This window comes from Lithobates pipiens, unplaced genomic scaffold (assembly GCF_037356315.1).
Source record: "Lithobates pipiens isolate NorthernLeopardFrog02 unplaced genomic scaffold, aLitPip1_a1.2 Scaffold_27, whole genome shotgun sequence".
Lineage (NCBI taxonomy): Eukaryota > Metazoa > Chordata > Amphibia > Anura > Ranidae > Lithobates > Lithobates pipiens.
In genome coordinates this window covers 181,742,497-181,760,207 of record NW_027507788.1, presented here as the reverse complement: position 1 = coordinate 181,760,207, position 17,711 = coordinate 181,742,497, and the positions used below count along the sequence as shown (strand labels likewise).

Sequence of the window (17,711 nt, the reverse complement as noted above, 5' to 3'; positions counted from 1 at the left end):
ATCAATACAGGAGGGACTAGAGGGTACAGTACATAGTAAACAATGGGGATGGTTTACTAAAACTGCTTCCAGATTTTATTATCAAAGCTTAAAAAGGAGAAAGGAGAACTTCAGCCTGAGCTCGTTTGGCTGGGCTTCTCCTCTGGGTCACAGAAGTACAATTCATTTTGCACTCCTGAGACCCGTTTTCAGCAGAGAGCGGTCTGAAGTGCGCTCTCTCCTGACGTCAGAGGGAGCGGAGAGCTGATGGACTGACAGTCAAAAGCTCTCGGCGGCATTTGATTGCTCGGTTCTCAGTGCAGAGGCATCAGGGGACAGATGCAGCATCCGCCTAGGTAAATACGATGTATAAATATATAAAAAAACAAAAACATACTTCTCTTATAAATGGAACAAGCTCAAGTTAGAAGCTGGTTGGCTACCATGCACAGCTGCGCTAGATTCTACACTATCCAGTTTTGGAAAGTCAACCCCAATGAGTCCATCAATCAATAACTAGCACAAGAAATGCACATGGGAAATTATATATATATATATATATACATACACACACACACACACATACACATATATATATATACACACATACATACATACATACACACACGCACTAATATATACACATAGTATCTATATATGGACATAGCTATGAGACACACAAAACGTGTGGTCGACCGATAAATACATTTGTTTCATAGAGGGGATTTTTTTTAACCATTTGAATAAATATTAAACACATAAAAAAAAAAAAAAAAAAAAAAAAATCCCCTCTATGAAACAAATGTATTTATCAGTCGACCATTGGGGGGACCTGCATCTCTTTGTTGGACACAGACATCCCTGAATTCTGGCTCACAAAGTAATGGGAATGAGACTTGGTAATCATCTTGTCCCGGGAAGTTCATTAGTCTGGGTTATTCAGACACCTACGTGCTGTACTCGGATCAGGATTCATGTCTCTTGTAATGCAAACATTTTTTTACACACTGGTGCTAAAAGGAAAACAACAAGTCCCCATGGTTATTGCTAGGCTTCTGTCTGAAGAGCTAAAACAAACATCAAAGCCTTTCCAGATGCAGAATGTGTAAAAGGGTCTCGAAAAGAAATTCATGGTAGATGCTGCAAGATGATGAGGTCACCTTGACTGTATGTTTCCATTAAGTACCCTGAACGTTCCTCGACCCTAGCTGGTCAGCATTCCTGTGTGCCCATGACCATCCAGGAAGGGTTAACATGGACTGTATTGCTGTGGAAATATTACACTATTGGGAGTAAAGAAGCATGGTCTGGCCAAACCCCTCCCTTAGTTTTGGTATGAGTCGAGCAATAGAATTAGCAAGCTGGCACCTGGCTTGGAGGAGGAGAGGAGTTGGGTGGGAGGGTGAGCAAGGAAGGCTCCAAGACATGGGATATTTAAGATGCTGCAGGACTTGTATTCAGAAGAGCATAGACACACAGACAGCAAAGAGGACCTTTTCTTCACTTCAAGACTCCACATCAAAGAAAGAAAAAATAAAAAGACAAGCTGGTACTTCTCACAATGAAGCTCCACGCCTTTGCCTGTATCAGCATCTTCCTGCTCTCTCTAGGAGCCTCCCCAGTCCTTCTGCAGAAAGCTCCCAAGAAAAAGTCCCTCAACGCCAATGGCATGACGAAGTTACCTCCCTGCTGCGAGGAGGTTCGAGACCTCAAAGTTCAGATCGCCAACCTAAGCAGCATGCTGGAGGAGCTGACCAAGAAGCAGGAGACCGACTGGGTGAACGTGGTCATGCAGGTGATGAAGCTGGAGGGCAGCTACAAACAGATGGAGACACGAGTGATGGACGCGGAGGGGAAGTACTCCGAGATGAACAACCAGATAGGAATCATGCAGCTGCAGGCAGCCGCCCAGACGCAAACTCAGACTACAGCAGGTAAGAGGGATGGGGTATCAATATCCATGCAGGTTGGCTATAGTCAGCAGATGGCAGTCAGACACCAAGTCGTGTACATATAAGCTGGTGCCCGATCAAACTGGCATCTATGTACATAGCACCCCTTTTGAGTGCTGCCTGTATAGGGATGCCATCAATCCAAAAATTAACGTCTGCACATGAGCACTTTTCAAGGATGTCTTGAGCTTTGCGGTCTGCCAAAAAAACATCCAGATCCTCCAGTTTTGAAAGGAATGGATGGAGATCACCAGATACCTTCACGTCTAACCCATTAAAGTGATCTAGGAGTGAGCAGCTGAATGTGGAATGACAGTTGCTTAGCACACAGATGCACAAACAACCCAGCAGCTTAAATCCCCCAAAATTATCTTCTAGCAGAAACTTGCCAATAATCCTTCCAGGACTTTCCAGTTACACCAAATGCATAGGCAGGCCCCTCTCCTCCTGTCGTTAGTTGAGATTAGTGTCAAAAAACTGTAAAACAAATAGCAGGCACCCCCCCTGGGGGGTACGAAAACTAATTCAGCCAGAACAGCCGAGCGAATGACATTCACCAGCTGGGGGGTTTTCGTAGCAGTGTGGGTGGAACGGAAACATTTTTCTCAGGGAAGGGAGGGCAATTTGATGCTATATCTTGCACAGACAAGGGATGTGGCAGCAACATGATGAGAAATTTCACAGGTGTCCAAGGGTGGAGATGCGTGTGACAGGGTGTAAATCAACATCCAAGGAATGGATTGCTCGGGGCAGGCTTCAGGTGGTCCTCACACGTGCTTCTTTTTATTGCGGTTTCTAAGAAAATGTCTGAAATGTGCGGATGATTTACTGCAGGTGGGGAGGAATCTGAGATGATGATGTTCTCCATGGCATTATAGCATTTCACAGCCTCTCCCCCCAAGTGAATTATTATTTTTTTATTATTTTACAGACGCCCTTTACGATTGCTCGTCCCTCTACCAGAAGAATTATAGGATCTCAGGTGTCTACAAAATGCCTGCGGATGAGTTTTTGGGGAGTCCGGAGCTGGAGGTAAGAAATATCACAAATAGCTTTTATTACCTGTAACATATACAAGCTTGTAAAATATCAGAGCTTGGAAAGCTGAAGCCTGCAAGAAGTCGCAGCAATCAGAAATCCGCTTTTATTCTCGTTTGATGATGGTTCCTACACAATCCTACATACTGCCTTGCTCATTGTGCTGAGAAACCCAAATTGATTTGATTACATTTTGTCGTTATTAGGTCTACTGTGATATGGAGACCCAAGGGGGCGGATGGACCCTCATACAGAGGAGGAAAATTGGCTTGACCTCATTCAACAGAGAATGGAAGCAGTACCGGGAAGGCTTCGGCAACATTCGGGGAGATTTTTGGTTGGGCAATGAGAACATCTATCGCCTGACCAGAAGGCCAACGGTCCTGAGAGTAGAGTTAGAGGTAATTATTGTCCACACCTCAATCAATCACTGCAACACAGCTTAAAGTGGAACTAAAGTCTCCATTTCAAAAACTGCAAGTAGGTCTCTTTATTGCAGAAGAGACTCTTCTGTAATAAAAATAAACCAACCTATCGTTTCCTTAAGAATGTACATTCCAGCACAGATCCTGTGTGCTGGGATGACTGTACTGCGCATGCACAGGGGGCGGCGTCACCGGCCAATGAAGGTGGCTGCACCCGGCACAAGCTGGGTGGAAGATGCTGGGGTGCAGCACACTGGACTGTTGAAGGGATTGGCAAGTATTGCAGACTTTAGTTCTGCTTTAAAAGGAGATCTATACTTATGAAAAAGGCAAGCACAAAATCCATTACTGCTAGTTGGGTTATTTCACTTTCAGATTACACCAACCACAATTCATCTCCTATAGAGTCCATCTATGCGGATAGAACACCTTCACATTGTTATCAAGTTACCAAGAATAAAAAAAAAAAAAAGAGAATTTACTAAGGCTGGCCATACATTGTACAATTTTCCCTTAGATTTACCAAAACCAATAGGAGGTCAAACTTAAAAGGATATGCAAAAAGTTTGTTGCTTGTTTAAAAAAAAAAAAAAAAAAAAAAATGTATGTCCCTACATGCCTCCTCTGTGCAGTTGGTTTTGCACAAAGTGGCCCCGAACCTCCTCTTCTGGGATCCCTCAGAGGCACATCTGGCACTTCTCTGCGGGCGCACTCCCAAGTTCTGCCGCTGCATCCATTGACAAAGCAGGACTCTGCTCCACTCCGCTCCCTGGCTCCCGCATCATTGGATTTGATTGACAGCAGCAGGAGCCAAATCGTTGCCTTGCTATCAAATCTACCCAATCAGGACCTGAGACACCGGCTGGAGCGGGTGTGCTCGTCCCCGGAGCAGGAACGATCAGGCTCAGGTAAAAGGGGTCCTCAGGTAAGTAAATGGGGGGCTGGTGCTCTACGAGAGGTTTTTCATCTCGATGCATAGAATGCATCAAGGTGGAAAACCACAAGGGTTTGCAACCCCTTTAAAACACTACAATTTGTATGCAATTGGGCAGGCTCGTGCATTAAATAGTAGATGGTAAATCTAAAGGTAATTGAGGTTTGTCAACTAAAACCGGAAGGGGGGGTTGCTCACTGGATTTCTGGAAGATCAGACATTTTTCTGTACTTGTAGCCTTTTTAAAGTGATAAAAAAAAAAGGGGGGGGGGGGGGGGGAATATGCATGTAGGGCAGGCATAAACAGCATTTTCATTGTGCACAGACATGCACCTTATTTGAACACTTTACACCACTGTAGCTAAAATTTTCACATCAAAATGTTTTATACATAAATAATACAGAAGATTTCCATTCACGTAGCTTCTCTAAATTTGGGAGCTGCACTTATTAATCTTTCCCACAGCTCCATCCAGTGGTGAAATGTAGCCATAAAAGGATCAGACTACTAGAACATGACCAGTTCAATGAGAATAAATACTACCAGCTTATGGCATGACCTTGACAAGTGAGACCCTTTACTGAAAAAAAAGTCATTGTAGGTCAATAGATTTCAGTCTAAATCAGACTGATCACTATCAAAATTGTGTTAGTGCTGCTAAGGAGATATGCAAACAGAAAAAAAAAAAAAAAATCTGAAACTGGGGACAACATCTGATGGTTTATCAAATTCTAAACATAACTTTACGTCTTACTCTGCATTTCCCTTTTGCTCTCTGTAATTTCAGGACTGGGAGGGGCGAGTCCGATATGCAGAATACGCCCAGTTCTACCTCAGCGACGAACAAAACAGTTACCGACTTTTCCTAGGCAACTACAGCGGGAACGCCGGCAGGGACTCCCTTCGCTATCACAACAACACGGCCTTCAGTACCAAGGACAAGGACAATGACAAGTGCCTGGATGACTGCGCCGGACTGCGCAAAGGTGAGCAAAGCATGCATTAGACCATTCACTATGGAGGCGCATTGTATGAATACTACTCACAAGAAAAAAAACACTTGTTGTAAAAGTCAGTTTGCACTCCTTTAAATTGCATCATGAACAGAGGTTTTTACATGTATATTTGTGTCCAACACGATCGTTCCATTTTCCACTACTGGAGGCTACATAGTGCTCAGCACAGGGTAGCAGCTCCATTGCTCTGCCCCCTGGCCATGGATTTAGGCCCCACTGCTTTACCATAGAAAGACAAGAGAAGCTTGAGAGGGGATATGATTTCAATATACATACAAATACCATACTGGTGACCCCACAATAGGGATAAAACTTTTTCGCAAAAGGGAGTTTAACAAGACACGTGGCCACTCATTAAAATTAGAAGAAAAGAGGTTTAACCTTAAACTACATAGAGGGTTCTTTACTGTAAGAGCAGCAAGGATGTGGAATTCCTTTCCACAGGCGGTGGTCTCAGCGGGGGGCATCGATAGTTTCAAGAAACTATTAGATAAGCACCTGAACGGCCGCAACATACAGGGATATAAAATGTAATACTGACATATAATCACACACATGGGTTGGACTTGGACTTGTGTCTTTTTTCAACCTCACCTATGTAACTGTAATCATCGCCAGACAATTTGTATTTTACAATGGACCATGGAAGGTCATATACCTGTACATTCAGTCCTTGTACATGTATAGATCAGACAAACGTGTGCAATTAAGAACAGTGAATTGCAAGAACAGATCTGTGTTGTATGCAGGCAATGCTCTCTGCTGAATAGAGCTTAAAGTGGTTGTAAACCTTTCATATACTCAGTGAAGTGACTGAGGATGAAACGCATCACAACACAAGTTGTACCCGATTATCTGCGGCACTTCTTTACAGGCTCCTAAAGCACACATTTTACAGAGCATTTCAGAGCTCCAGAAGGCAGGGGGCGGGTTTTGATGTCACACATGGCATACAGCAGGGAGCCAAGTGTAATCTAAAACCTGAGTGCAGGCAATGGACACAGCTAGGGATGCACCAATAACATTCCTTTTTTTTTTTACGAGTACCAATACTTTTTTTTAGTACTCGCCGATACCAACCGCAACTGTTTGGTTTTCACTACAGCTGTCAGCAATAGTACAAACAGTTGAAAAGTTATTTACAATCTAAATAGATTTTTTTTTTAATTTGCGCTTTTTCAATGTGAAATGTGTAAATATATGTTAATATATAAAAATATTCACTAACAAAGCAAGCAAAAAAAGTTCATTGTTTATCGTTTATAAAATAGACGTGAATGAAAAGAAAAAAAAACAGGAAAATAATAATTCAATGGGAGGAGAATAGGGAGTTAAAGCGGAGTAGAGTAAATTAAGGGTTAAAGAGGAAGTAAACCCTGATGGGTTTACTTCCTCTTTCATTCCCTGCAAAGGCAAAGCATAATGGGCTACTAAGCATCGCATAGTAGTCCATTATGTGTCACTTACCTGACACAGGAGCCAGCGATGTCACCGCTGTCCCCTGTAGTCCGGCGCATCCATCTTCTCGGTGGGGTCTCGCAGCTCCACCGCTGTCATTCGTTGAAGCCGTCACTCCTGCGCATGGGAGCCGACACGTGCGGCAGCTCCATCGCTGAAGATGCCACGCTCAGTGCGCCGCTGTCTACGGCGCATGCGCCGTAGACAGCGGTGCCTGTCTTCGGACAAATATTTCCTAAACCGTATAGGTTTAGGAGATATTTCTTGGACCTACAGGTAAGCCTTAATCTAGGCTTACCTGTAGGTCAAAGTGTGTTGTAAGGGTTTACAACCACTTTAATAAGGGGTTAAACAGAGGAACATTTGTTCATCCCTTTGATCTGCAGATAAAGAAACAAAGATACAAAAAGAAACAAAGTTTCTTTTAATTTTAGTGTTTCAGCGGTTGAGCAATGTTGTTAACATTGCCAGCTGCTTTTTTTTTTTTGACAGCTCCAATTACTGGACTTCAACACGTCAGCTGTCAACAGGGGAGACCCTCTGATAGCTCAAAGAACCGAGCCTGAAAGTATCAGTGCATTTGCACGAGTACCGATACTTGTGCAAACACACGGTATCGGCACAGATACAAGTATCGGCCCGACCCTAGACACAGCCTCCCTATACACAGTCCTATAAGGAAACATGCACAGATGAGGCACACCTTCTCTGTGCTGGGGGGTGCCATCTCCCTGGATTGCTTTTTGTGTCAGACTGTCAGAAGTGACGAGTAGATATAGTACAGGAATGAGAAAGACAGATAACACTAGGTGCTTTGGATTGAGGCTAGTACACACCATAGAAGCATATCCTGTAAAATGACAGCATCCAAAATGAAACGCGTTTCGAATTTGGTATTGGTGTGCTATGAGGAAGGCTGTATAAGCTGAAACGCCTTGCATTTTGTATGCGGTGTCATTTTACATGTAGCCAATAAAAGCATTTCTTTATCAAGAGTACACAGAGTGCCCAGCTTCATACTTTGTGGACTTAAGTTTTGCCCACTTTAGGGCCGTGGTACATTTTCACACACTTGGTGCTCAGGCTGGGGAGTTCATCTCCCAAAGCATCCAAGGTCCAGCTTTTGCATCTTGAATACAGAAATTGAGCTGGGGTAAGGTTGGTCATACTGACTTTAAAGAGGGAGTCCACCTAAAAATTATATTATATTATATTGTATACACACACACACACACACACACACACACACACACACACACACACACATACATATACACATCTCTAAAAGAAAGCAGCTACAAACACTGCAGCTGCTGACTTTTAGTAAATGGACACTTACTTTTCCTGGAGACCAGCGATGTCGGCAGCCTAAGCCAAGCAATCGCTTGGCTGCCGGCTCCATTCCCGGTGAGGGAATCAGGAAGTGAAGCGTTGCAGCTTTACTTCCCGGTTCCCTACTGCGCATGTGCGAGTTGCACATCACAATGAGACTGGTTCGCGCTGATTCTGGGACACGTATGTGTCCTAGCAGACAGTGTGGTGGGACAGGAAGAGGCATAGACTCCCGTGGAAGTCTATGCCCGGGAGTGGGTGCAAACAAACCGGTATCTGCACCCCCCCCCCCCCCCCCCCAAAAGGTGTTAAATGTGACACTGGAGGGGGGAGGGTGCTGAAAAGCGGAGGTTCAATTTGTGTGAGAACCTCCACTTTAAGTGTAACAGTTTTACCTGTCCTCTCTCAACGCAAGTCAGGTCAGATATAAATAAACCAAAAAAATAAAAAAAGCACACAAACAAAAACAAACACACAACACAGACTCTCCGTAAGAGGTAACACTTCATCACAGCAGTCATTGAGGATGAAAATGATGTCCGTGACCAGACAGCCATTAGTGAATTCTTCAATATTTTGCATATTGTATATCACATACAAATTAGTAAAGTAAATGTAGTTTAATATTCACCGACCATACGCTACAGCCTCCCTTCAAGTGACATAACACAATATTGTCTACTTTTCCCCTCCAGGAGGGTACTGGTACAACTGCTGCACAGACTCCAACCTGAACGGTATTTTCTATCGCAATGGAGACCACAGCAAGCACTCAGATGGTATCAGCTGGTACGGCTGGCATGGGTCTTCCTACTCTCTAAGGAGAGTGGAGATGAAGATACGACCTCAAGACTTCCAGCAATGAAGAGGGAAAGAAAACCCTGCTCAGCATCCAATGACCTCAACACCAACAAGTGCCCCCTCCAAGCGCCATTACTCCCCCCCCCCTCCCCTTGTAGAATCCACCTGCACTGTATATACAGAGAGCTAGCCCCATAAGGGGAGTCACTGACGTGATGCTGTGGACAATGGGGACATCAGATAGGAAAACTGTTTGGCGGCTCAGTGAGCACGTCACATGATAATACTAACAAACGACCGCCATGCTTGGAGATGCAGGATAATCTGAGATCTCTAAATAACAGACAAACATCCCATCTCTTTATACGGGAAACAGAGACATGAACTACACACTGAACTAACACAGCTAAAAAAGGGACCACAGATGTATATATGCTAAAAAAAAAAAAAAAAAAAAAAAAAAAAAAATGAAAAAAAAAAAAAAAGGCAATTCCCAGGTCAACCACTAGAGGCAGCGGCAGCCCTAACTGCCCTGACCAGAGAGATGCTAAAAGGGAAGGGTTTATAAAACCTGGGCCAGAGAAAACACTAGCAAGAGAGGAGCCCTGATCAGATTGCCCAATTTTCCAGCTTTACAGCTCCACTATTGCTCCTGCCTTCCTCGGTCCAGACTTCAATAAATCCAGTCTTAGTTGTACTGCCGACCACAGAAAGATTGTACATAGGTGATTATTCCCCGGGATGTGACCGCTTTAGATACTGTAAAGTCTATTTTTATTTGCTTTATGAAACTGGAAAGAAAATTATACTGTTGGCCAAGAGGCCAAAAAATAAAAGATTTTTTTTATGTAAAATACTTTCATGGCAGAGTTTTTTTTTTGTTCTAACTGGGGTGTACATACTTTCAGGAGTTTTAACTTCACTCTCTCAAATCAACACTGATATTTTTGAATCCTTATGTGGTCAGCACTGGTAAATATATAGACAGTATATCATTTACTGGTTTTAAACTTTTTTTTTTGTTCACATTTCTTCAGTTACTTCCTGGTTCCAAGCCTAGGCAAATATACATCCCAGGAGAGGAGGAGGTGGTTATCTCACCCAAGCACACCGCCTGCCTGAGCTAAAGCAGATGGATTTCAGGAAGTAAATGCTACATGAATCATCTAGCCCTTACTTATTATGGGCCCCGCCAGAAATGGGTGGGGGGGGGGGGGGGTGTTTTTCAAAGTGGTTTCTCAACAAAACTAACCACTTTCAGACAGGACCATTCTGCTGGCTTAAGACCAGACCACTTTCTGCGATTCGGCACTGTGCCGCTTTAAGTGCAATTGCGGGACATGGGTTCCAAAAAATTTACGTCCTTTTTTTCCCCACAAATAGAGCTTTTTTTGGTGGTATTTGATCGCCCCTGCGGTTTTTATTTTTTGCACTATAAACAAACAAAAAAAGCGAAAATTTTGAAAAAAAACAAAAAAAAAAAAACATTTTTTTTAATTTTTGCTATAATAAATATCACACAAAAATATATAAAAAAAAACATTTTTTTCCCTCAGTTTAGGCCGATACATTTTCTTCTACACATTTTTGGTAAAAAAAATAAAAAATAAAAAAAAAAACGCAATAAACGATTATGATTGGTTTGCAAAATGTATAGCGTTTACAAAATAGTTTTATGCCATTTTTATTAACAATTATCGCGATCTGCAATTTTTATCGTGACTGCGACATTATGGCAGACACATCGGACATTTGACACATTTTTGGGACCATTGTCATTTATACAGATGCACTGATTCCTGTTTAAATGACACTGGCAGTGAAGGGGTTAACCAGTGGGTGGCAGTGTAGGGGGTTAAGTGTGTCCTAGGGGCGTGTTACTAACTGTTGGGGCGTGGCTGTGTGTTAGTGAACACTGATCTCTGCTCCAATCACAGAGAGCAGAGATCAGCGTCACTTGTTGCTAGGCAGAACGGGGAGATGGTGTTTACATCCGCATCTCCTGTTCAGCCTCCTGTGAGATGATTGCGGGTATCCCCCGCGGAGATCAGGTCCGCGGGACACGTGACCGGACTCACGGGGGTCCCAACTGGCATGTGCGCCGTCAGTAGTGCGCACACGATGGCACGGCGGCAATTTTTAATGGATGTACCTGTAAGCCAATTTGCCTGTCCGTGCCATTCTGCCGCCGTACATAGTCGTGCACCGGTCGGGAAGCGGTTAAGCATGGAGACATGGATGGCTGGGGGAAAATTCTTTGAATATTAAAAGGTGTATTCACTTTGTGTTGCTCGGATACAGATTAGTTCCACTTTAAAAATGCATACACACAGTGAATGACCAAGAGCAGTACTGTGAATGACCAAGAGCAGTACTGTATGGCTGCAGCCACAGAAACCAAATTTCTTCAAAGGGGAAACACAAACCTGAAGAAAAGTCAAAAGCTGGTTACTTGCTACCGATTAAAACATTCCAGTCCTCTTTCTGCATACTAAAAGCTTACATAGTAGAAACAAAATAAACATACAAAAGCAATGCACAGACTCCTGTCAATCACTATTTCTGGGATCCATCCTTTCCTGTTCCAGCTGACGTGCCGAGGAAACTATTTCAGCCCATGCTGGAACAAAGATGGTAAACTCCGCCTTTTTATCTTGTGCCTACAGGTAAGCCTATAAGGCGGCTTACCTGAAGGTACAGCAATTATCTCCCAAACTGTGCACTTTAGGAAATATTTACTGTACCTACAGGTAAGTCACTCCCTATGCACTTACCTGTAGACACACGATAACATTTTTTATTATATTAATATATATATATAATATTAATCTCAATCTACTGAAGGTTTTAAAAAGGTCTTAAGACATTTCTATCTAGCAAAGTTTTTTGTTCTTTTTAGATGTTAGTTTTATTGTATAAATTGTTCATTTTAACCTGTAGCACTTTGAGATCTTTATGATTTAAAGTGCATTAGAAATAAACTATTATTAATATAAAAAAATATATATTTATTTTAATAATTAGGGCTGTTACTGATTTAAAATTTTCGTGTTCGATTATCTTTTTTGTTTAATCGATCAACTAATTTCTATTAATTATAAACGCACATACCAGATCCAACTACTTTTAGCTGATCTCCTTGCATTGCAACTCTGTATATAGTGTATACCACATTTACCACTCACTAATGCAATCACCCTGACACTAGTTTCCACAATCCATTACTTAACTTCACAGTTCACACAAATAAGTTTTAAAATTCAAACTGTAGCACTGACGCAAGTCATTTCTTTTTTTCCACAGTAGAGTGACAATCCCTCCACCTCCGGTCTAACTAATCACTCTCACCTTATGGCATGGACCCCTGTGCAAACAGGTGGTCATGCAAGCGGGTATCAAAAGGGTTAACATGGACTATAAACTTCTCTCACGTCTCCTTAGATCTCAGCAAGGACGCCAGGTCATGGGTAGAAAAAAAAGATCTAAGTGCTCACCACTTAAGTATAAGATTTAATTTTTGTGTTCAAACAAAAACTACTCCCATAAAGATGATAAAAACACAGCATGTAAAGCCGACAATTGTGTTAGTTCCTTAGGACAGCAGTGGGTGACGACATGCGTAGCTCCTCCCCCGTATGTGTTAAGTTCAATCAGAACTTCAACGTCACCAGACTCCTCCCCCTTCCCTTCATTAGCAGACAGAGGCACTTGGGGAAAGGGGGGAGGAGTCCAGTGACGTTGATGTCTATGACGTCACCGGATCTCCGACGAAACTCCCAGAAGCTGGCGGAGAGGTGAGTACCGATCAAAAGAATTTATCGAGAAATTAATCTTTAATTTCCACAGCCCATAATATATATATTTCTGCATGCTGTCCATTGAGAGAGTTTAATATATAACCACACCATAAACACTTATGTTTACATTTTTATTTTAATTTAAACTGAATGGGTTTTTTTTTCCCCACATACACTTTAATATTCCCTTATGTGAGATCTTCAAAAATATTTCTAAAAAACGTTAAATCCGGGCATTGCTGAAGTCACATAACATCTAACCCCTAATAAAAAGTAGTAAAATTGGTTCTTATATTATTGATTTAATTAAATATCTTTCTGGACTCCATTGCCATTGAGGTGGCACACCCTCGCTACAGTTTGGATATCTAGATCTTTTTCAAGACACCCTCTTCTCTATGGGAGAAGCTTTTTTTCATATAGGTGTAGCTTCACTAAAGCGATCCGGCTTAATAAATTAGACAGTCACTGACAAACTTGTACATTAAATAAAAGAAGATGATCTAGAGCCCATTTATGCATGTACTGATTTTTATTTTGGTCTGTGTTCCTGCTGCAGTGTCTCTCTTCACCTGTCTGGTGAAATCATAGAAAGCAGGACAGTAGGTGAGGAGGGAGTTGTTTTAGCAGAACTCTGGATAGCAGGTAAAACCAGACAGGAGTTCTAATCTTTTTCCATTTTATCCAAAACTAGGGGAAAAAAAGTTTTTGAATGACATAAAGCATACTTTATGTGGCTGTGTTGAAGACTTCTGTTTCTGAAGAATAATATGAATCCACCACACAAATGCAAATTCCTATTTTGTTTGTGGGCAAAATATATATGTCAGTGAACTATACCCACGGGTGAAGTGCCCCCAGGAATCCCATAAACACAGCAGGACAGAGTGTTAAGGGGGGCACCAGGTGACAGCTGTCAGCTGAGAGACATTACAAGACCAGAAATAGGAGGCGTGGAATGTGTGAAGACCCTATTAACAGGCACCATGTGAACGTGACAAGTGTCAGAGGTCACCGTACAGACCACACATACTCCAAGGCATACACACACACAGTGACAAGTCCTACCTGATCAGGGACTCCAATATGGCCGGTGTGGGTCCCTTCTGAAATTCTAGTTCCTTGTAATGGAGAGCCTTGGCGTAAGCTCGACATTTAGAAGCTCGTTCTCCTAACAGGACCACACCATTGTCATCTCGCAGCGGCAAGGGACCCTAAGAAACAGTCAAAAGTAAAGTATTATACAACCACAGTGCAAGCAGGCAAAAGTAATGCATCAATATTATAGTCTCAGCAAAAATAAGAGATGGCAAAAAAACTTTAATCGCCTGAAGGGCCAACCCTGGAAATGCAGAGATGTTTACCTTTTGAATATGTTTTTTTTGTTACACTTTTAAATATCAGGCCCCTTTCACACCGATGGGCAGATCAAGTTCGCCTGTCAGTTTTTCAGGCAGACCCGATCAGACCATACATTTCTGGATCAGATGACAGTTGGATGGAAATTGACAAGTGGTCCGTTTCCATCTGATCGCCCCATAGAGAACAGCATGCCGTGTGTTCGCTGTGGATCAACGGAGCGGACCCAGACCCGTCATCCGCCTGCTTAGCTGGGAACAGTGGAGAGATCTCCCGATGAGCTGGCGGACTCCACCACTGTGAAAGGGGCCTTAGGTGCACTGTATTTTTAATTTTCCTCCCCCTGGTTCAAGCTTCTCCCACGCAACATGCTAATGAAATATGTAAATAAAAAACAATTGTATTTTTATTACAAGGCTTATTTCAGACCCTACAATGTCATCATTGGGTCTCTGTGCTTTTCTATAGAGTAGGAGCAGATTACGGCTGGTGGGAAGAGCCTGCAGGGTGCTGTAACTAGCTTCCTGGGAACATTACAGTACCCTGCGTCTCCAGGACAGGCCATTCTGTGTATGGTACCATGAGCATCAGTGTTTTTTTAAAAATTCTAATGGTTTGCGTTCAGTGGCCAGGCAATCTTCTGGGACCTGCGACGTGTCCAAGTCGCCTAGGTGACCGGACCAGGAAGTGGGAGCTGGGTCCCTATTAAAACTAGGTAAAAGGCAGGATGCTGCTGTAGGATGGAGTCTGTGTTGACATAGAAACCTCACATATGCAATGAAGAGTGCAATGAAAAAAAAATTAAAAATTGCGTACGCCATATCAGACCGCTGATTTGTAAGCACTGCCACAGCCTGAATAGCTCCCCTTAGGGGGGGGGGGGGGGTAGCATTCGGTTACTGTCCTTACCACCCAAAGCCTCTACAACCTGAGGTACACTGCAAGGGGGGGGGGGGGGACGACTGCAACAATCCTACATAACACAAAAGCACTCACCAGTTCACAACTGCAGGGGCCAATTTAGGCCCATACTGCAACCATCATGGCGGGTGTGGCCTGCAGTGCTTTCAGGGACTCTCCTTTCCTCTGCTGTGGACCCGTCAGCAAGATCACTGTGTATGCCAGAGGTCACTGCATAAAGGATGCAGCACCAATGGCAGACATTACAGGCCTTCCCTCTCTTACGTGTGAGGCCTGTGTACAGCCAATCTGGATACAGCCCAACTAGATCCTGAAAGATATGTAAGCAACAGGATCGGACAGGTAGCAAAGTCCCCAAAAAGAAGAGATCTTCAGAGGGACTCAGAGAAACATCCATCACCTAGCAGCCTACACCCCCCCCCCCCCCCCCCACTCTGATCGAGCAGAAAAGCAGCAATGTTCCATTCCATGCACTGAAAAAGCAAATAACGGGAGGGCTCCCCCATGTGGCCAAAAAGAAGATGGCTAATCTGCAAAAGGTTTAACTCCCTATAAAAAATGACCCATCAGCTGCAATGGCTTTTGTAGCAGACACCCTATACAAAACCTTACAACTAAACTGAGGAAATCGAAACCCATTAGGATCTGCTAGGTACTGACAACAGGGAGCGAACAGAGACAAGTACAGAAGCAGCACTGCAACAGCGCCAAACTGACTCTGCAGAATCCCCAGAAAACGCCAGCCTGACATGTAACAAAAACCTGAAATAACTGAAAGACAGATCAGGTTAAACAGACTCGCATCAAATCATGGTTCTAGTCTGGACAAACAAAATCCCCACACAATACTGTCCTGACCTTACATGTGAAATCATGTGATAGCTGGAACACAGACGGTTCTCACTGCAGGGTCAAAGCAGAGAGCATGCCAGCATGAAAAACCTGCATTCAGGAGGACTAGTGGGACTTCCAGAACTTCATATAGATGGCAAAAATCTTTGATATCTCCTTAGCCAACTGGAGAAATGATTCAGGATTTCCATATATCCGGCATGAATCTCCTAGTGCTGATGCCCGACTGGCGAAACCTCCTGGATTTCATATATTTGACAAGACTATACCAGCATTGGCTTACTAGAGATTTCAAGGATTTCATATATCCAGCGTGAATCTATCAGCAGCTGTTGAAAATCTTCCAAAAAAAAAAAAAAAAGTGTTTTCAAAGAGGATATAAACCTATCCAGTGAAAGCTTTTTTTTTTTCTTTTTCTTGGTCATTGTGTTTCTTCTGTAGGAGGAAGTATAACTGGACTGTCTAAGAATTAATGTGCCTCTCAGTGAAGAAAGCCCATCAACACAGGCACTGAGATTTTGTCATGTTTAAATTTACTACAGCCAGAGTAATGAGTCTTAATTTCTACATGTTTTTTTTTTCTTTACACAATTGCTGTCCCAGGTTTTCACGACTGTCCTTGCAATAGCTCTCTATGGTGGGTAATAAAAACTCAGCACTGCTGCTTGCCAAATCCAGTGCAAGCTAGGTTATAGAATGAGGTTGATATACTAAAGGTAAATATATAATGTGTACTGCAAGTGTATTTGCTCCAAATCTGAGGGGAAAGCTCTGCTGGTTTCTATCATCCAATAATGTGCAAAAAGTGCAGTTTTTTAATTTTCCTTGCATGTGATCGAGTATTCTTTGCAAAGTGAAACTTAACCTTGTTTACTGAGCTCTGGAGCAAGTGCACAACAGATTTGCCTTTAGTAAATCAACCCCAAGGTGTTGTTGAATTTAACATTTTCTATGGAATAAAATGTATACTTTATTAATTGTGTAAATCACTTCATAGTGGTGCAACTCTACAAAGTCCCAGGGGCAACCTATTTTCTCTTTGAACCCCTATGTGTTTTCAAATCGGGCTGACAGACATGCTCTGAGACAGAGGAAAAAAAAAAAAAGAAAGACACACTAATACGCAGACATGCAGCTGTGGATATGTAAGCAGTAGGGATGAGCTCAGGCATGTTCACATGGAACACGTGCAGAGCTGCACTAATCACAGGCAGTGAGACATTGCCCCAATGTGCGGCTGCAGAGATCGGGCACTGTCTCATTGCCTGCGATTAGCGCAGCGCTGCGCCGACTTCCTGGTGGGCTCTGCACGTGTTCCATACGAACACGCCTGAGCTCATCCCTAGTAAGCAGACTAAAAACAGCATGTAAAAAGTGTCCAGCAGATGCAGAGATAGAAGCAGCTTAAATGAGATGCAAATCTCCACCTATTTCTGGAAAAAGTCAAGCTTGGCACTTCCCCCCCCCCCCCCCCCCCCTTTTGGCCTTCCATGTGAAGGATAGCCTTACTGACCAATAATGAGCCTCAGAGGTTTGGCCAAGTTAAAATTTTAAAGTAAAAGATGAGATTTGTATATAAATTCTGATGTCTATCTATGCATCCATTTGTTCTTAATATGTAGCGCGACTGTAGGTAACCTCTGCTTATGCATTTTCATATACCCAATCTGAACTGTCCAGATTGAGTTTTAAAGTGGAACTCCAACTCTTAAACCCATCCAATGCCCCCCTCAGGTATTGCTTAAAGTGGTTTGTAAAGGCAGAAGGTAATTTTTGTTAATACATTGTATGCATTTAGATGAAAAAAAACAAAAAACAAACACCTGTGTGCAGCAGCCCCTCTCGA

At 42.9% G+C, this 17,711-nt stretch overlaps 2 protein-coding genes across 10 annotated transcripts in view; one reads left to right on the top strand and one right to left on the bottom strand.

Annotated features, from left to right (window-relative positions):
- MTOR (mechanistic target of rapamycin kinase) overlaps positions 1–17,711 on the bottom strand; it is a 190,400-nt gene that overhangs the window by 115,399 nt on the left and 57,290 nt on the right. For all 9 annotated transcript variants that reach the window (XM_077457968.1, XM_077457970.1, XM_077457966.1 and 6 more), the window contains one exon: positions 13,802–13,947. In XM_077457968.1, the coding sequence (XP_077314094.1) occupies positions 13,802–13,947 (146 nt within the window). The remainder of the gene's footprint in view (positions 1–13,801; positions 13,948–17,711) is intronic.
- ANGPTL7 (angiopoietin like 7) lies at positions 1,423–9,790 on the top strand. Its single transcript, XM_077457965.1, has 5 exons — positions 1,423–1,913; positions 2,863–2,963; positions 3,176–3,370; positions 5,117–5,315; positions 8,831–9,790. The coding sequence occupies exons 1-5, from the start codon at positions 1,541–1,543 to the stop codon at positions 8,998–9,000; spliced, it is 1,038 nt and encodes a 345-aa protein (XP_077314091.1). The 5' UTR covers positions 1,423–1,540; the 3' UTR covers positions 9,001–9,790.